At 33.9% G+C, this 21,539-nt stretch overlaps 1 protein-coding gene across 2 annotated transcripts; it reads right to left on the reverse strand.

The window, feature by feature from the left end:
- Positions 1 to 2,850: 2,850 nt before the first annotated feature.
- LOC106783263 (C-type lectin domain family 7 member A-like) lies at positions 2,851 to 18,781 on the reverse strand. 2 transcript variants are annotated; one of them, XM_023643118.2, is made up of 7 exons: positions 18,657 to 18,781; positions 16,766 to 16,865; positions 16,402 to 16,485; positions 12,036 to 12,143; positions 11,279 to 11,430; positions 5,826 to 5,932; positions 2,851 to 2,994 (listed from the first exon to the last, which is right to left on the reverse strand). In XM_023643118.2, exons 2-7 carry the CDS (start codon positions 16,854 to 16,856, stop codon positions 2,868 to 2,870), a joined length of 669 nt encoding a protein of 222 aa, XP_023498886.2. In that variant the 5' UTR covers positions 16,857 to 16,865; positions 18,657 to 18,781; the 3' UTR covers positions 2,851 to 2,867. The 2 variants fall into 2 exon arrangements, with proteins under 2 accessions (XP_023498886.2, XP_070125992.1); XM_070269891.1 differs by lacking the exon at positions 16,402 to 16,485.
- Positions 18,782 to 21,539: the final 2,758 nt, after the last annotated feature.

Genomic DNA, 21,539 nt, shown 5'->3' on the forward strand with positions numbered 1-21,539 from the left:
GAGGCACCAGCAAAATTTTGGAGTGATAGATATGTTCACTATACTTGTGTCAGTGCGTTCATAGGCATGTCAAAACTTGTCATATTATACCCTTTAAATATCTACATTTACTGTATGTCAAGTATTCCACAATAAATTTTTTTTGTATGCCTACCCAGAAGGGACCCAAAGACCTATCCCCAGCGATTTCTAGTTTCATTGTTTCTTGATTGATGGCAGTACCCCTCTACTTTGAAATATTTGGTAAATCTCTTTGTGCAGTGCCTTGTATTGCTTTTGTTCCAGTGGTCAATTTGTCCATGATCCAATAACAAACTGTCTGAATTAATATTTCTCTTATAATATGTAGCCTTTATTTATCATGCCAAATTTTCTCTTATGATTCTTCATCTTTAGAAGTATAGTGGCTGTTCTTGGCTCTTTGCCTTACCATATAAATATTAGAATTAACTGATTAATTTCCAGAAAAAACAATGTTAGGATTTGATTTAGTTTCACTAAATTTTTACAACACTTTTTGGGAGAGTCATTATATTTATAATATTATTAAATCTTTCTATCATTAGTAAGAGATATCTCTCTAGTAATTTAGGTTTTCTTTAATATCTTTCAGGAAAGTTCTATAATTTTCTACATGGTAATTGTGTTCATCTTTTGTTATATTTACTCCTAAGTATTTAAAGTTTTTCCTAATGTAAATGACATCCTTTATTTAAAAAACTCTTTATGTAAGTATCCCACTCATACAGAAAACTGCACAGATTCATTAACGTAGAGCTCATTTAATTTTCACACCTGTTATGTGTTAAACTGTGTCTCCGAAAAATATATGTTGAAATTCCAACAACTCCCAGTACCTGTGAATATGATCTTATTTGGAAATAGAATTTTTGCAGATGTGATCAAGTTAAAACAAGGTCATTAGGGTGAAGCTTAATCAAATATGATGGATTTCTTTATAAAAAGAGGGATGTTTGACCAGTGACACAAAGGAAATACGTCATGTGATGACAGAAGCAAAGATTGGAGTGAAACAGAAACAAATCAAGAAATGCCAAGAATTGCCAACAACCACCAGAAGCTCAGAAGAGGCAAGGAAGGATTTATCCTGAGTCTCAGATGGAGCTTTGCCTTGCCAGCCCTTGATTTTGAACTTCCAGATTTCAGAACTGTGAAAAAATTAATTTATGCTATTTTAAGATATCCAACTTGTGGTACTTTGTTATGGCAGCCCCAGGAAAGAAACACAACACCCACATAACCAGCACCCAGACTGGTAAACACACATTACCAGCACCTGAGAAATACTCCTTGAACATTGTTTCTTTCCAGAAATAACCTGCACCATGGTAACTATTATCCATTCTCCATTATTATTCCTTCTAGGAATAAATACACGCTTCAGTAACTTTTGTCCTACTCTCTAACAGTAGAGATTAGATTTACCTGACTTTGAGCTATATAAATAAATGGAATTTTATAAGATGAACTATTTTGTGTCTGGTTTGTTTTGCTCAAAATTATGTCTGTGATATTAATCCACAATGACATGAACAGATACTTTAGATAGAAGAAATACCATAAAGAGATGCTCAGCCTCACGAATAGAGAATTGCAAATTTAAGTGATACAAGATAACCCTATTCATTGTTAAAGATTTTATTGGCAAAGTCAAACAGATTCTAACACACTGTGGTGATAAAGATGTGAGGAAGCAGGCACTCTGGAACATTACTATGTGGAGATGATGGGTATACAACCACTATTTGTGTACTAAATATCTATTAAAATTTAAGGTAAATGACTTTTGACTCAGAAATTACATTGCTAAAGATTTAACTTATAGATACACAACATGGTAAATAATACTGTATTAAGTGTTATTCATTGCAACATTTTTCTATAACTGCAAAATTCTAAGGCAAACCTAAATATCTATTGAAATAAAACATTAAATAAATGTCGGTACATTCATTTAGTGTAATACTTGCTGCTATTTAAAAAAAATACACAAGCTCTTTATTTACTGATATGGAACAATCTGCAAGATATATTTTAAAAGAATAAAGAAGCAAGACCATTGTTTATAATTATGTAACATTTGCTTTAGTAGATCTTATGTATATGGTTGTACTTTCCTAAAATATCTCTAGAATAATATCTAGGAAACTAATTAAATTTTGCCTCTGAGAAAAGAACTAGGTGATTAGGGAACAAAATGGGAAAAGAGAATTTGTTCATCATTTTGTACCTCTTATATTTTGAACAGGGTGAATGTATTGATTACCTATTCAAGTAAATAAACTAAATGATTAAGAAAAAAAATAGCATCTTCCACTCGATAAAAATGAATTTTTTATGTTCTCTGATTTACTTTTTCATGACACTTCAAAAAAAAAAACTTATTTTTTGGATTTATTTAATTTTATTTTATAGGAGCTGGTCCAGTGGCATAGTGGTAAGTTCGTTTGCTCCACTTTGGCAGCCTGGGCTTTGCAGGTTCAGATCCTGGGCACAGAACTATATACCATTTGTCAAGCCATGCTGTGGCAGCATCCCACATGCAGAATAGAGGAAGATTGGCACAAACGTTAGCTCAGGTACAATCTTCCTCAAGTAAAAAAAAAAAAAGAGGAAGATTGGCAACAACAGTTACATCAGGGCCAATCTTCCTCACAAAAACTAAAATAAATTTAAAAAAATGCATTTCATATAAAACTTCTTGTTTTATTCTTGCTCAGGTATGTTTTGAGAGATCACAATTCTTCGTAAATCATACATACTTGACTAAGTTGAGGGAATATCCTAAGTTTTTTCTAATAGCTATTAAACAATGAAAATATTAAGACATTGATTATAGTCATTTTTTAATTATCAAGACACGTAAACTTCTTTTCACAAATGAAATGAAACTCTTGAGTACAATCAGTGGTAGTAATACTTGCTGACTTGATGTGTCCACATTTTGCATTAGGTGTAGTCTGTTGAAAATTCCTGCATCAGAGAACATATTTATTTTAGAAAGTCATTCCTTAAGGCAAAATTTGATTATCACAAATTTAAAATATATGTATGTAATTATTTCAGTGAGCATGAAAATCTTGTGACAGATATATAGCTATAAAAATATAAAGTGTAATTGTATCTAAAACACATGGAAATATTGCCAACTGACAATGGAGCTAGGGAAGGAGTAGAAAGGATAGTATCAAATAGGATGTATACATAAATTAGATACCTATATTTGAAAGATTCTTTTGAGACTTCTGAAACTTCTGAGAATTGACTAAATACAATAAATTTATTATGTGACACCTTGTAACTAGATATAAAAATATTTCCAGTTTCCCATGATCCAGATTAATGGGCATAGAACATGAGTCTCCTATGTTAGCTTTAGTTTATGTATAGAAAGTGCTTATTTGCATTTAAAACAAGAGTGTACCTTTTTTCCACTGAGCCTAATGTCTTCCACACCAAACAAAGCAATAAAATTTTGTGAAATTGAGGAGTGAGAATAGGAAACACGGATTTTAAATTATGGGGCTAAGATGCAACACACAGAAGAAAATGTTACTTACTTTGAATTTCCACCCAAATGTTCATGAATCTAACTGATAGCTATAATTTCAAGTAACAAAATTATCAGTGGGAAGTAACCAATCTTCTAAATTCTGCTTGTTATTTCAGTAGAACTCTTAAGGTATCCTGTTATCCTACGTGCTCTTTCATGGTTTTCCTCTTATCTCTATAATGACTTGTGTCAGTAATGTTTTCTGGTTATCCTCATCTCTCCATTATCTTAAACATTTGGGTGTCCAAGGGCTCAGGCCTTAGATTTCCTGATGATCACCTCCAGCCTCATGGTATTGACACCGTCTATACAGTCATATGTACTAAGTTTGCATTCCCAGCACAGACCTCTCATCTGAACGTCATAATCATGTAGCAAAATGCTCATGTGATATCCCAGTAGAGATCTAAATGTTTAAGAGATTTATGAAATATATCTAAACTGAACTTCAGAAATTCCCCATTAGAGTTAGTGACAACATCATTTTTACAATTTCTGGACCAAAAACCTTAGAACCATCCTTGACTTCTCTGTCTCCCACACACCTTTGAAATACGTTTAGAATCTGGCCATTTTTCACCAGCACCAATCCTGTCAATCTTCATCGAGACACCGTCATCTCTCACCTGCATGACTTCAGCTAAGCTCCCTGCATCCTAATTTATACTGCCCCCCTCCACACACACACAATCTAATCTCATCAGAGTACCCAGAGTCAATCTTCAGAACAGGAAGACTGCATTTGTCACTCCTCTCAAAACTCTCCAATAGCTTCTCATTACACTTACCAAAAAAATCAAAGTTTTTACAATGACCCTTGATGTCTTCATGCTTTCTCTCTCGTTACCTTTCTGACCTACTTCTCTCCCCCCGCTCACTTTGCTGCAGCATCACAGGCCCTCTTGCTTTTTCCTCAAGCATGCTAAATACACTCCTTCCTCAAGCTATTTGCACAAGCTATTTTTCCTGCTAGGATGCTATCCCAACAGGTAACCCACATAGCTTACTCATTCAAGTCCTTGTAGAAACATCACTGTCTCAAGGAGGCTGTCTCTGACCACCCTGTTTAAAACAGTGAAATCTCCTACTCTTACCTACAAACACAGAAAAGTACTTTGTTATATAACAAGTAAGGGACTGAATATCACTCCATAGCATTTCTCATCTTCTGATATGCTATATAATTAACTGGGCATATTTGGATTTTCATCATTCACCCCCACCACAACTCTCATCCCTTTACTGGATTTAAGATCCATAAGAGCAGAATATCTTTGAATGTTTATTCAATGCTATGGCTTCAGTTCCCAGAATAGTGCATGGCACATTATGGGCACTCAATCAACAGCATGCTAATTAGCCCATTGATAGTAGTTCATATTGTCCTCCATGTTACTTAAGTTTAATTATAACAGGGATTTTTTCTTCATTTTCTAAACTAATTTCCTTACATCAACCAACTAATGAGAGAGAACTACCAGGAGTATATAAACTTGTAAAAAATAATGGCAAGAGTGGTGTTGATTACCACATTAGATATTCAAGATTACTAAATGATTGATTTGGAAATGGATCTTTCTTTAGTTCTTAAATGACACCCAGTAAACAGCTACAAATTTCACTTAGATGGAGGGCCAGGTTTAGATAAAACTTTTTTTTTAAGGAAGATTAGCCGTGAGCTAACTGCTGCCAATCGTCCTCTTTTTGCTGAGGAAGACTGGCCCTGAGCTAAAATCTGTGCCCATCTTCCTATACTTTATTTATGGGATGCCTACCACAGCACAGCTTGCCAAGCAGTGCCATGTCCACACCAGGGATCTGAACCGGTGAACCCCAAGCCACGGAAGCAGAACGTGTGAACTTAACTGCTGTGCCACTAGGCTGGGCCCTAGATAAAACTTTTATTTCATCACTATATTTTTATTCTTTCATCCAACTATATCTGTCAAAACAACTACTATCATGGAATATACAAGAGAAAGATACAAAAGCAAAATTATATTTTACTGTGTTTGGAAGGAATCTCCATTAAAGAGCATGGAAACAAATAATGGTCTTTGGATCTGATTATTTGGGGCCTGAGATTTGTAGCCACCTATCCGAGAAGTGAAATCAAGTGGAATTAATGATGGACCCTAATCCCCAATAATCTTATCCTGTTCTTGACCTCTTCTCTATGAATCAGTTACTGAGGAAAAAAAACAAAAACAAAAACAAAAAACAGAGGGGAGGCTATGAAATGAAAACTTACAGTTTCCGAGATGGTGCTGAGCCATCCTGCCACATCCAGGGATGATTAGCTCCTTTTCTATGTAATCCAATCCAATGTTTGTATTTTATCTTTGATTGAATGAAGATCTGGGGAAAATGAGAACTACTGGTATTATTCAAATTCCCTTATGATAAATGAAGCAGGCACTAATTTCTCTATTGTGCAGAGAAGAAAGGTAAGTGGAAAGGCCTCCATAATAAGTCACCCAAGACTTTGCTTTGTGACTGAATGAAAGGTATTAAGAAAGGGATGTAACAGACTTTTAAAAATGTCTCCACCTGGTGGCCAGCCTGGTGGCATAGTGCTTAAGTTTGCATACTCTGTCTTGGCAGCACAGTATTCATGAGTTCAGATCCTGGGCAGAGACCTACACACCACTCACCAAGCCATGCTGTGGCAACATCATACATACAAAAAAGCAGAAGATTGACACAGATGTTGGCTCAGGACCAAGCTTCCACACCAAAAGAAAAAAAAGAAGAAGATCTCACCCTATAATAGAATAGATAGGTAAATATGACTGCACTAAACTTAGAGTTTCTCTTTATCAGAAGAGATCTTAAAGAACATGAAAACACAAGCTTCAAAAATGGAAATATTTGAAGTACTTTAAATAACAAAATATTTTTTTAAATCAATAAGAAAACAAAGTTATCCAATTGAAAAATATGGGCAAAAATCAAAACCAGTGATTTCACATGAAATAAAATATATAGGCAATAAATTTGGAAACGTACCAAGCTGACTTGAGGTCAGAGAAATGCAAATAAAGGCTACAAGGATGTATTTTACAACCATTCAATTGGCATAAATTAAAAATGTCAACACCAAATTGGACGGATGGTAGAGGTCAAAGAAATATCTTTAAAAATGTTTCAAGAATTATGCTAAAAAATAATTTGGTGAGCCAGCCCTGTGGCCTAGCAGTTAAGTTAGGCGCATGCCGATTCAGCGGCCCAGGTTTGGTTCCCTGGCATGGACCTATACCATTCATTGGTGGCCAGGCTGTGGCAGTGACCCACATACAAAATAGAGGAACACTGGCACAGATGTTAGCTCAGGGAAATGTTCTTCAAGCAAAAAGCAGAGGATTAACAACAGATGTTAGCTCAGGGTAATCTTACTCCACAAAATTTTAATAATAATAACAATTTGGAATTATCATAGAAAATTGAGCTTTTATATACCCTATTACCCAATGCTTCTACTCTTTGCATGATTTGTGATGAAAAGAAGAGACAATACATGGGAAAATCTCACACAGCAATTTATGTAACAATGTGTAAGGAAGGATCATCCATAACAATAAAAACTGGAAACAACCCACATTCCTGTAGAGAATGAGTAAAATCTATCCATGCAGTGGAATATTATACAACATTGAAAATGAAGAAACTAAAATACAAGTTTTAAAATGCACAGTGTCATTTATTTGCTGTGTAAACTGAAGCAAATAAACTTCCTTGAGCATTGTCCTTATCTATGAAATGGGAACCATAATATCTGTTTCCAAGATTTTCTGAACTACAAGAATGCATTCAAAGTATCTGAAACACATTTAACATAAAATATCATTAATTATTTGTCATTATTATTCCAATTGGTATATTTTATTTACATCAAATATCCTTATGAATGCAAATATGAAGCAATAAACTAATTTTATTTCCTAAAATCAATGTATTTATTTTCTCTTTCAAACACACTCCAATATTTATCAGTATAATTACATTACACAAGAGGAAAATCATAATAGTTTATGTTTTACTGCCTAGAAAAAACATAAAGGTATTACAGAACCATGTCAAATGAATACAGTAAAGTTGCAGGGCACAAAATCAACATAAAAAATCAATCATGTTTCTACACACTAATAACAAAATAGCAGAAAGAGAGATCAAGAATACAATCTCATTTACAATCACAACAAAAAGATAAAATACCTAGGAATAAATTTAACCAAGGAAGTGAAAGACCTGTACACTAAAAACTATAAAACATTGTTGAAAGAAATTGAAGAAGACACAAAGTAACGGAAAGATATTCCATGCTCATAGAATGGAAGAGTTCACATTGTTAAAAAGTCCATACTTCCTAAAGCAATCTACAGATTCAATGCAATCCTATCAAAGTCTTGACAACATTTTTCATGGAAATAGAACAAAGATTCCTAACATTTATGTGGAACAACAAAAGATCTTGAATAGCCAAATCAATCCCTAGAATAAAAACAAAGCTGGATGTGTCACACCCTCTGATTTCAAAACATACTACAAAGCTATAGTAATCAAAACAGCACAGAACTGGAAGAAAAACAGACACAAAGATAATCAGAACAGAATTGAGAGCCCAGAAATAAACCCACACATCTATGCACAGCTAATTTTCAACAAAGGAGCTAAGAACATACAATGGAGAAAGGAAAGTGCCTTCAATAAATGCTGTTGGGAAAACTGGACAGCCATATGCAAAAGAATGAAAGTAGACTACTGTATTACACCATACACAAAATTAACACAAGTGGATTAAAGACTTGAATATAAGACCTGAAACCATAAAACTCCTAGAAGAAAACACTCTTTGACACTGGTCTTAGCAGTATTTTGTTGAATACCATGTCTCTTCAGGTAAGAGAAACAAAAGAAAAAATAGGCAAACAGGACTACACCAAAGCAAAAAGCTTTTTCATAGCAAAGGAAACCATCAACAAAACAAAAAGACAACCTACAAGTGGGAGAAGATACTTGTAAACCATATACGCAACAATGAGTTAATATCCAAAATACATAAAGACCTCATACAACCCAACAACTGAAAAGCAAGAAATTTGATTAAAAAATGGGCAGAGGATGTGAACTTATAGTTTTCCAAAGAAGATGTACAGATGGCCAGCAAGCACATGAAAAGATGTTTAACATCACTAATTATTAGGGAAATGCAAACCAAAAACCCAATGAGATATCACCTCATGCATCAGAATGGCTATTATTAGAAAGACAAAAGATAACAAGTATTGGAGAGGATGTGGAGAAAAGGGAACTCTCATATACTGCTGGTGGGAATGCAAACTGATGCAGCTATGGAATACAGTATGGAAATTCCTCAAAATATCAAAAATAGAACTACCATATGATCCAGCTATGACACTTCTGAGTATTTATCCAAAGAACACAAAAACATTAATTCAAAAAGACATATGCATGGGGCTGGCCCCGTGGTCGAGTGGTTCAGTTCGTGTGCTCTGCTGCAGGCAGCCTAGTGTTTTGTTGGTTCGAATCCGGGGTGCGGACATGGCACTGCTCATCAAACCACACTGAGGCGGCGTCCCACATACCACAACTAGAAGGACCCACAACCAAGAATATACAACTATGTACCGGGGATGCTTTGGAGAGAAAAAGGAAAAAATTTAAAAAAAAAAAAACTACTTTAAAAAAAAAAAAAAAAGACATATGCACCCTTGTGTTCATTGCAATAGCCAAGACTTGGAAACAACCTAAGTCACCATCAACAGATGAATGACTAAAGAAGATGTGGTGTATATACAATGGAATACTACTCAATCTTTAAAAAGATGAAATCTTGCCTTTTGCAACAACATGAATGGACATTGAGGGCATTATGCTAAGCAGAATAAGTCAGACATAGAAAGCCAAATACTACATGATTTCACTCATACATGGAAGATAAACAAACCAGCAAACATGTAGATACAGAGGACAGATTGGAGGTTACCAGAGGGGAAGGGGTGATGGAGAAGGGTGAAAAGGGTAAAAGAGAACATTTGTACCATGACGGAGGGCAATTAAACTTTTGAGTGAACACGATGTATCCTACAGAGAAGTGAAATATCACAAAGTATATCTGAACTTTATATAATGTTATAAACCAATGGCACCTCAATAAAACAATAAATTTTATCTGTGTGTATATAAATATATATATATATACACACTTCACCTTTTCTAAGTCTCTGAAGAAGTACTAAAATTAAATGTCCATTAATTCTTTGATTCACATTTTTTGCTAGATGTCAGAGGTATACATAAATGTATAAAAGTCAAAACCTGCTTTCAAATGTCAGTGGATTTAAGTCACTGCTTTAATTACATTCTTAGGCTTTGTAAAGCAGCAAAAGACTGAAAAGCCTAAACCAGTAGTATGAGAGTTATGCTGCTCAACAAAGTCTGTTGCAGGTGTTGTGGAGTGTGTCAGTATTCCAGATTTACATACTGATAGCAAAGTTATCATGAAATCAGATAAGACAGTATGAGGCCTATCTATTGCTCTAATCAATAGCAAAATTTTCCAGAAATTTCAAGGGAGATAGAATAGTTTATAGAAACACAGGGATGACAGATATAAGCACTTCCACTGAAACTCTGAAGTTCAGAAACTTCAGTGGCAGGAATAAAACTGAAGTGAACAGAATTGGAAATTACAAAGAAAACTTGGATTATAAATAATGTTAATTTCCTGAGAGTAGACAAAACTCATATCATTTAGGAATTGATTAATAACAACTGAGGTTGAAATTGATCAAGCTACTTATCAGCTACATCTGGATTTTTGTATTTCTTTGACTTCATATTCTACTATTCATTCATTTTTATAGTAAAGAGTGATTTATTCATACTACTATTTTAATAACATAAGAATTCTATACATAAGAAAACATACGGTTTTTAACTCATTCTTCATAAGACACTAATAGAAATGTCATTGCTGAGACTAAATGTTATAAATGCAGTTCAGTGCCTAAATTGAATCACCAGAAGGAAAAATACAGAATCTGTTAGATTGGCTTTCTATTCCCCAATTTTTTAAGTACTGGCAAATTTGGTCTAGATTTCCTCTCCTAGAAGACAGAAGCTTCCTCTCTCGTTCTGAATTGTGACTGAAACAAAAATTCGTCTTTGAAGAATCATTCCAGCTATATTTATTCTCTCTATTTTTCATTCTATATTCCCACGGCAGGAAAGTGAGAGATTCATCCTCCCTTAGAACTGTGATGCCTCCCAAATATTGATGGGAGAAGACTAGAACTCAGTACAATGAGACGCTGTCTCTTTTAGACTGCTCATATCATTGAAGGAAGAGTTTCTTTTGCCCTGTAGTAGCACCAAGAGGCTAAAATCTCAACAGTCTGATGTATACCAAAATGTAAAGATGCAGCACATATAATAAAAAGACTGAAAGTTATTCCATGGCGTCCACAGTAAAGCTATTTCTCTTGTTTTAAAACAACGATTCTTCCAAGATTTTGTTACATCTGTGTCCCCTCCTCTGCAGGTACATCAGCTCCAGAATGTACAAGTGCTTCAACCCAAATCAGTCAAATAATATTGGAGCGAAATCTAACCGATTATCCTAACTCAAGACATATGAACCTCTCATAAAGCACCTGCTCAGGTTTGATAAAGTGAACATACCTGCTCCTCTTTGTCATCAATCTTAACGAGACTGGAACCCAGGCCTTGGCATGATGTCTTACTCTCATCCCAAGTTTTCTCTTCTTTTGAAAAATAGTAACAGTTTTTTCCACAGCAGGACCATTTTTCTTGACAGGTGTCATAGTCTTTACCTTGAAAACGAAAACCACCATCATCTACAACCCCAAGACCATTTAGAGTACCTGTAATTTCTACGTATTTCATTGCTTACTTCAGACTGAATACCAGAGAATAGGTGATGTCCCTGTATCCCAAAAGTCTACGTTAGGAATAGCTCTTCTGCCAAATTCTGCAGGTAAGAATACTGTTGAGCTAGTTGCTGCCTCTGACAGACCCAAGGCCACTGTGAAGATGGCCCTGAGAAATCTTGACTTCTCGAGTACAAACAAACTGCAGCAATATGGAGCAGTTCTCCGCAGGAAGAAGCCCGTCAAAGTGAATATTGGGAATGGTATTAATTCCAAGAGATCTATACTGGGGAAAAATCATCCACAAGCATAAAATAGTCAAATAATCAAATCAATACAACAATATAATAGGGGCTTGTTACTTTGTGAATGTCGTGTTCAATTAGCTATAACAAATAAAATGAATTTGGTGAGAAAAGGTGAGCAAAATTAAATGTCCTGACAAAGTTCAATGAAAAGTTTTAAAATTACATATTGAAATAGGACAGAAGGGGATAATTCCATGAAAAAATATCTGTAAACTGTCAGCTTAAGTATTTAGTACATACCGGTACTACTTGGCAAAACTGAGTGATTTTCAACATCTAGTGAGGAAGTATTTTTTTCTTTTGCGTCTTTCATATCTCTTCTTTTGCCCTCAGAAGAGTTCCAAAAATCTTCAATCCATATAAAAAAATTAAGATCATGAATGGTTATAATACATCACTTTATTATGATCATTTCGTCTAATTCTAAATTACAAAGTAAATGATGTTGACTAAACGGAAGTACAGTCAGAGAAAATGCAAGGTTAAAATATTTTCAAATGGAAGAACTTAAAATGGATTTTTATATATAACTATATATTATGTTTTAAAGTATGTAAAACAGTGATACACATTTATAAAGGGGAAATATAAACTGAAAATAAGAAAAATACTAACTGATTTTTATGTTATAAAATTTTTATGTTATAAAGATTTCAAAGTTTGTGAAATTTAGTACTCAGTATTTTATTTAGTATTTGGTATTTGCATTTAGAGCTAAACAAAAGGATTTGGCTCTGTTCAGTATAAATTTATAGTGGAGTCAACGAGTATACAGGGGAAAGATCTCAGACGGCTAGTTCTAACGTGCAAAAAGAAAGTCAAAAACCTCTGAGAGATATAGAAACCTCTTCCAAAAACTCTTGAATAAAAAATGTAAGAACATGAAATGTATGGCTCTTTAAATGTATGAACATTTTTAAAAAATCCATCGAGGATTTCTGACACAACTGAGAATCTTCTTTTCAAATTCTGCCACCACCCACCATCATTTAGCCAAATTCAATGTCTACTTGTAAAAATCAAACAGCACCAATTGCACAGTCTCCTAATGCCCTCAATTATAGTGTATAGAATTATTGCTTCAATTCAGCAATTCTTTCCAAAGTTCATATTCTGGACCTGATTTAAAAAGACACGTCCAGACATCTGTTTCCTAAATACTACCATTTACTGTGATTAATCAATTCCCTTCTCCTTTTCTTTTTGTCTATCCAACGCCATTTAATAGACAAGTAATTTTGGCAGGGCCTCCAACAATCGTGCAACACAGTCTTTTTGCACATCTGAAAATAGCCAACTCTGAAACACTCTATCACTGGCCATCTCATCTCCACACAAGCTTCTGGAAGTCAAATGACAAAAAGTCACAAAACTGTCAGATACAGATTAATGTTCATCACCATTTCGCTCCTCAGTACTACGCAGTATACTTGAAACACATCCTTTTCTCAGTTCAACAACTATTTCAAGTATTTAATCTTTCCCTAAATTATCTAGTGTACTTCTGACTCTCTCTCTCTCAGAAGATGACCTCATCTGCTACTCCACATAGAAACAGTCACCATCACGCATAAGTTCCCCTCTCCTTCTCGTTTCTCCTCCTATGAAAGCACAGATATCCATCAATCCATCTCAGAAAAAATATTGCATCCCATTGAACAAATCTGAAACTCTCACCCCTAGTCTGCATTTCATCCACTATTGCATCTTTAGTAAACATAATCTCCTATTATTCTATTTCTCTCCTGAATCCTCAATAATTTCACTCTAATGTTTCCTTCTGTTGCATATGATCATCTCAAATTACCTTTTCCACAAAAATTCTTATCCTTTATTTTCCATATCCTTTATAACAGAGTTGTTTCTTTTTAGCTTTTAGATCTTGTGTGCCAGGATAAGATTATTCATAATCTCTTCTTCATGAGACACTCTCAACATTGCTCAAAGAAGCTTTTCTCATTTATTTAATGAGTCAGTTTGTTAATTAGTTACCCAAAACTGCAGCTATGACCTTAACCATTACATTTATCTGTTTTTATATTTCACTCCATTCCGTCCTCCTGCCTCTCTCAAACTGTGCAGCTGAAACCCGTTGAAATTGCTCCCTTGATACATTTTATATACAGTTTTAGTGTTTCTTTATGTATTTCCTGAAATTGTACTATTTTATTTGCTTTTAACTTGTTAACCTGATACAAAGATATTCTGGTATAGAATCATTTTTGAAATTTACTCTTTTTCATTTCATATTATCTTGCTAAGATTCATCCACAGTGTTGCGTTTCACTGTAGTTCATTTGTTTTGATTGCTACATAAATTCCATTTTGTGAATAAATTACAGAGATTTTACTCTCCCATTAATGGTTTTTTGTGTAGTTCAGAGATGTTTGATACTGTGAAAATCACTACTATGAACATCCCTGTAGATGTGTCTAGCTGTACGTGTGCAAGGATTTCGTTTGGATATGTACCTGGCATTAGAATTGCTGAATCAAGTTCAGCTTTAGAAGATAATACCAAACTGCTTTAGAAAGTAGTTTATCCATTTATATTCCTTTTAACAGTGTATGAGATCATGCGGTTCCACATACTTTCAAAACTTGGTAAATTTTTTGCTTAGCCTTAATTTTAAAAGTAATTTTCTATGTTTACCGTCTCTGCTTCCTAATCTTCAAATAAATTTTAGCCATTGCAATCTGGCTTCAACCATCCTCACCATTCCACTGAATCTACTCTAACAAATATCATTAGTGGCCTTTCCCTTGCCAAACTTAACAAGCCATTATATTTTTTTCAATTATATGACTCGATCTCCCTGTACTATTTGGAACCATTGACTATCTTTAGCTTACTCTCCATGATGGCATACTGTTTTGGACTCCATCATACTTGTCTAACCAAAGCATCATTTTTTTTCACCATTTACTCATCTTTCACCTACTTCTAAATGTTGATTTATCCTAATAATCATAATCTACTCACCCTGTTTTAACAAGGCTTTCCATTGTCTGGCTTCTATATTCCTCTACCATGTCTTCAAATACTTGTTATATTACTTGATGGATCAACAATTCCTGTCTCTAATATAGGCATCGCTCTTGATCCCCAGACACTTACTCCTACCATATACATGCTGATGGTCTATATGTACTTCCAAAAGTTCACTCTGGATACACAGACCAATCTCTTGTCGTCAGCACTGATGTGTCACAAGTGCATCAGTCTTCACCATTATTAACACACACACACACACAAAGTCATAGCCTAACGTTCGTCTCATGTTTTCGATAACATTTAATGAAATATATTCACCAAGGTGTGTAAGCCTGATACGAAATGGTATCACTGATTCCCTTCTCTCCCTTACCCATTCAATTAAACGCATATTCTAGCAATTCTACATCTTCAACAATTTTCAAATATGTTTCCTACCCTTCATTACTTCTTTCATGACACTAAATCACACAGCCATTGTCAGTAACCCTGATTCTTGAAAAAATCTCTTATCATGCCCTCCCCACTCACTTTATCATCTACTCAGACTGATATTTCCAAAATCCATATCTGCTCATGTGACATGAGTCATGTTTTCCCCTCACATAAAATTTTCTAACAATTTCCTTTCTTTTTAGGGCAAATCTAAAATTTCTTAATATGGTACAAAAGATTCATGAAGTTGTGTATTTAGCCAAACCTGTCTCTAGCCACTTTTTTAATTTGCCTAGAAACTGAAATTCTTCTAAAATATAAATCTGTTCTTTTTTCATGTTGTTCTCCACTTGAATGAGTCTTCTCTACCCTGAACCTCCTGACTCATTCCTAACTGTCCTTTGCATCATATCAATGATTATCTCCTACAAAAGTGCTTTCTTGACCTCAGCATGTTATATGCCATTCATGTGGTAGCTTCATGCCATTAGCCTAGCACCAGTAATATTTTATTTTAAAAACTGGTTCATGTAAAAAGAAATCTTCCCCCTTAAACTGAAGTCATTGACAGCTGACATTTTTAAAATTTCTGTATCGTTGCTACCATAAATAGTTCCCGATCCATAGAAGATACTCAAAATTGTTTGCAAAATGAGTGAACCAAAGAATTAATAATCATCAGGAAAAAGATGTTGAAAGCCAGTGTTGTGTGCAAATTTTTAAAAATTGACATGAAATATATCAAAACCGATGGATAACATTTAATGATATAGAAAATAGATCGAGTTTATTTTCCTTTGTGATTTAAGGAGTATCTCAGTATTATAAGGAATGTAATATTCAAATAAAGATTCCTCCAGTTCTCGGGTCATATGGAAAACCTCATTCTATGTGCAAAATAAGTTAGAATATATATGTAAACCTTACTGTACATATCAGCAAAATTTTTGTGCTGTTACAGTTGTCACATTATTTTGTGTGGCATAAAATCTAAGTGATGGCAAAATAATAAAATCATCATCATCGTCGATATCATCACCAATACCATCATGACTACTAATATTTTTATAGAATTTATAGTTTACAAAGGTTCAGCAGGGGTTCAATAGTTATACTACCTCATTTTTTTATCTTGGTTCACTGTTCTCATAAGAAATGTGTGTACCTGATACTCACACATATATCCTAAGCCTGTGATAGCCAGCAGGAGAAAAAAACATATGATTCCCAGGATTATTGCAACACCACGCCATGGAAATTCTGTACAAGATCAAAAAACCAAAATATATACAAATCATTGAGCATAGCAAAACTCTGAATTTGACCAAAATGGAAATTTATTCTGGAGTTAAAGTTAGTATCAGTATTTATTGTGATCACATATCTCATTGAACATTACATATAAATATACCCCTCAGTATATAAAGAACTAGGCATATAATATAAATATATATGGATACAATTATCATGATTTCATTTTTTCTTACTTGACATTATAATGTTTTCAGAAAACAGGAAAACAAACGGAAAAAATCTTTACCTCCTTTTTTGCGTGTTGGATGTCTTTTGTTTCTCTGTTTCTTTGAATATGGGAGTTTCAGTTCCGTGTATGTCACTCTCTCCTCGCTCATTTCTGAGGGCTGCAGGCAAAGAATACAGCAAGAGTCTTTTGCAATGCTTAATAAGGTATAAATAATAACATTGAAAATGACAACATTCATCATGAACGAATAGGGAGAGCTAAATGAACGATAAGTAGGAGAGTCTGAAATAAGTGATTTAAAGTAACCATTTATCTGGGAATATCAGGAAAAATGATTTAAATTTCGCTTTGTGATGCCTTACAACAGAGGTCTTACACAATTAAATCATGGTCCATTACAGTTTATGGGCATGTCATGTTAAGCTTTCACTGTTTTTAAAGTGAATTCATTGCCACAATTTAAAAATTGATATATTTCATACTCATGAAGAATCTAGATATATATCTTCTCTTGAAAAATTATCTTTGGTCACTTAGTGCCTGTATTATGCCCAAACGGCAACTATATTCTAACACTAAATAAATAGAGTAAGCCCCCTTTAGGAAGGACAAACAGATTCCAATGTGATAAACCTGCCAACCAGCCATATTGCCTTATGCCAGACCCCATTCAGTTGTTTATATTACCCCTTGAAACTTACAGTCACTGGAGTCATGACTTCTCTCTAAGAGTGTGAGAAGAATGCAGGTATCATGAGATTCAAGGAAAGGGGGTTTAGAAAGTGACATTAAATGAGCAAAGCATAACTTGTAATTCTAACGACAACGCTGCACAGTGATGATTTTTCTTCAATTAATACATGAGGAAAATGAAGTCTCAAAGCATATAAATACTATCCCTAATTTCAGACAGCCAGTAAATGATTGTCTTTGGTTCAAATAAATAGACATAAAATATATATTGAAGTATATTTTATATACAAATATGTAGTATACAGAAATATAGGTTTAGTTGACATATATATTATGCATAGTTTATTTATTTCTACTTATCCAAAAATATTATCCTTCACTTACACTTAGCTTATAAAAACAATATTTTTACAAAAATACATAATAACCTCTCTCCTGGAAATATAAATAAATAGTGATTAAAAAGGAGAAACATTTTTCCCAAAATAATATTTTTGGTAACTCTGTAGAAAGAACCAAATAACTGTTCTTCCTAAATGGATTTGATTCTTGGGTTATTAAAATAACTAAATATTTCACCACTTAATTACTTCATAATTTGAGGAAACTTGAATAATCATTAATGATGATAAAATGTATACACTACCATTTGTTTTTCAATAAGTACTCTGTCTACCACAATGCCAGATTATAAGATAAATCTTGTTTTAAGGTCATGTTTTCCTAGGTAATTAGTTTTTGTTTAGTTATTTTTAAATTGAATGTCTGCATACCACAGCAAGAAAACACATTTGTAAAATAAAAGTAGATTTATTTTGATAGAAAAATAATCATATTATCAAAGCATTGAAACTTTTCCTATTACATTTCAGGATGAGGGAATTTAAGCTTTGGATATTCATTGCTAACCAGTTAGGTAGCACCCATAGAAGAGAGAGAAAAAAACAAAGATTTATATCATCTAAAAAAGAATTAAATATTCCCCAAAACGTCTGAGGATTTTTAAAACATCATATTCTGCATAGCAAATATTTTGACCCACTCTAATTCTGATCCATTCCTGTCTTTACCTGTAAAATAAAGTTAACATTAGATATTAACTAACATGATCCCAAGATCAGTTATTTTCTGCAACGGTCCAAAGCCCTCCCAGCTTTCTCCATAACTTCCCCACAGCAAATCCTACTTTATCCCTCTGAGCTCAGCAGTGTCACAGCAGAGACTTAGGCCACACACCCACACTGGCCGATGATACCTGCGTCTATGCCCTGGGATTTCACCAGCTGGAGAAAAATCTTGGTCAGAAACACGGCTAGATGTGCTGGCTCTGCGGGCCTTTCACCTCTGCTTTGAGACTAGGAGGCACTTGTTGATATGAAGGATCGATTCTCAGAGAGATCATGTCAGAAGAAAGATAACCAATGATCGCATGACATTAGATATTCCCACACAGAAGTTTTCTGCTAGTCTCAGTATCTCGTTTACTCCTACACTCTGTGTCACACTAGTGTCACAGAGAACTGAAACCCCAAATTTTATGGTCATTTTGTGGATCAGTTCAAACCTGCACTTTAGCAGTTACCATAAAGCTCGAAAAAGTTGCCATCCCGGAATCTCATGAACTTAAGCGAAGAACAAAATTCAAAAAGTTACAAAAATAAAACAGGAAATATTCATACTCTACCTGGAATGATCCATACATTTTTTCCTTTTACAGAATGAAGGTAAATCTTCAATTGTTATATATATGATAAAAATAGATAAATGACAAAAGGTGCATAAACATTGGCCTGCATTTTTAACAAATATACTCAGGATATCCAGTTCGCTTTATAGATTACAGTAAATATAAATACATACACTACTGGGTTGACTGATGCAAATAACAGCAGATTTCGATTATTTCCAATGTTCACTTTAAATTGTCGGAAGAATCAGACTTTCTCTTTAAATAATACAAATCCTGACAAAAACAAAGAGGTAGACTTAAAATATTGAATGGATTTGAATGTAGTCCTTTGAAAGCATCAAAGTTAAAATCATTTAGTTGCAGCCAAAACTGTCAGAGCATTTTTTCAAAATTATTATTTGTTTAATTCAAGGAGCAGCTGATGCCTTATTTAACCCTAGAAGTAGGTGTTAGGAACAAAAGTGGGTGGTTGTTTTTTTTCATATGACCACATTGACCTGTGCACCTGAAGGGCCCCCAGTGTTCTGCTGCTTTAAATTCTTCTTAGAAATGTATAAAAATAACTATTGAAATCCACTTCTCTGTCAGCTACACTGTTTGAAGTCTTTTCAAATGTACTTTTCCATGTTTTGATCTCCCTTCCCCTCACTGTCCCCAAAGAAACCTGTGTTATCCCCTTCTAATAAGAGTAGCACATTTGAGACTTTCCAGCTTTTTTTCGTATAGGTTTTTGCCTTCTGCTTATTCTGTTTCTTTGCTAGGATCTAACTGATTGCTGTCAGAGGATAGGTTTCTGACATAAACAAAGATAATGAGGAAAACATTCTAGCAATTCTCCATGCAATAGGCCTTTCTCTTAAAGTTGAACATTAATTTTTAGGCATGCCCATGAACTATGATCTTCCAGCAATAATTACTTTGCATGGCTGCTGTACATATTAATCTACACCTTCTGTGTCAAATTCCCCAATTCCAAAATGTGTTATTTAACAGAAATGTACAAATGTGATAATCATTTTTTTTCTACAAATTAATATATACTCTACTGGTAAAGTACAGTTAACACGGTAAATTGACTTTTGAGTGTGCATTGTAGAGGGTGAATAGGTATGATTTCTAAACTCTCAGTGCAGTGATGCCATCCAGGGGTGCAGAGAGTTAAGAGCTGGCTAGAACTTATACTCTGTCTTCGTCTGAAGCAGCAGTGGGTGAAGTGACTGACTTTGGAAGTCCCATCATCTTCAGCAGCATCAAGAATACCTTTCATGCAAATGGAGTCTGTTGGGGAGACTGGTCTTTAGGATCAGAATCTACTCTGGTGTTTAATAACATTTTTATATATGAGGAAAACTGACTCTAAAATTAGTATATGTTTACAGTAGTGCTGTAACCTCTGCTCTTTTTAAAAGTTGTACAGGATTATGTTTATCATTGTTTAATATATAATACATATACATCCCTATGAATTTGGAGCAAATCATCAATAAAAGGCAATTATTAGCAATTTTAGTTCTTAGGACTTTTTAAATAAGCTTCTAAGTTTATCATAATTAAACGCATGTAATGAAATCTCAAAAATCTAGCAAACTATATAGCTTTGAATATTTTATCAACAGTATCTACAGCAAGTGAAAATATAAAGAATTATTGTCAGAGTATGAGTATACCGCGTATATTTTTTTAGGACTTTCCTTGAGTTTTCTAGCTATTTTGAATGAAGAATGAGGATGTTAGTAATTGGTTGATTATAAAGACATTTTCCCCAAAACTCTTGCCTATCCTTAAAACACCTACACATCTTTGCACCCAAAATATCAATGTATTTTTAATGCTTCTTATAAAGTTTCCTGCGCCTCTTTTCTTTTTCAACTTTTATTTATTCTTTAAGGCCTCACTAAAATATCACTAGTATTTCACTATTTTTATGTCTGCCAAGCCTAGGCAGGATCAAAGAAAAGAAAAAACTGAAACAACATTGAGTGTAAATAAGATAAGGCAGCAGAAGCCAAGATTTAACCCCAATATGAAATAAATGAATAAGTAAATAAAACCAGAGAAAGAGAGAGGGGGAGATGCTTATGATAACACAGGTAAGGAGAACAAAGTAGAATGATAACACAATATGGTTAAATTAGCTTGAACATTATAATAAAGCAGGCAGAGTGCATAAAATTTTGAAATAATTTTCCAAAAACAAAGTCCAAGAAAAAATAGGTTTTTGATTTTTATTTTCTATATTATGTATTTCTTATACACTATTTTCACCTATTTGTCTTTTTATTTTAAAATGATAAAAATTAAGTGTGGAGAAATTATGCATCCAAAATTCTTGTTTGTATTAGAATGAAGGAATAGGGACAAATGGTTTAATCAGGAAACAGGAATTTGGGTAAACAAGGAATGAAATAGATGAGGGGAGATAGTTTACTTTATTTCTGATCCTTAGAC

This window comes from Equus caballus, chromosome 6 (genome assembly GCF_041296265.1).
Source record: "Equus caballus isolate H_3958 breed thoroughbred chromosome 6, TB-T2T, whole genome shotgun sequence".
NCBI lineage: Eukaryota > Metazoa > Chordata > Mammalia > Perissodactyla > Equidae > Equus > Equus caballus.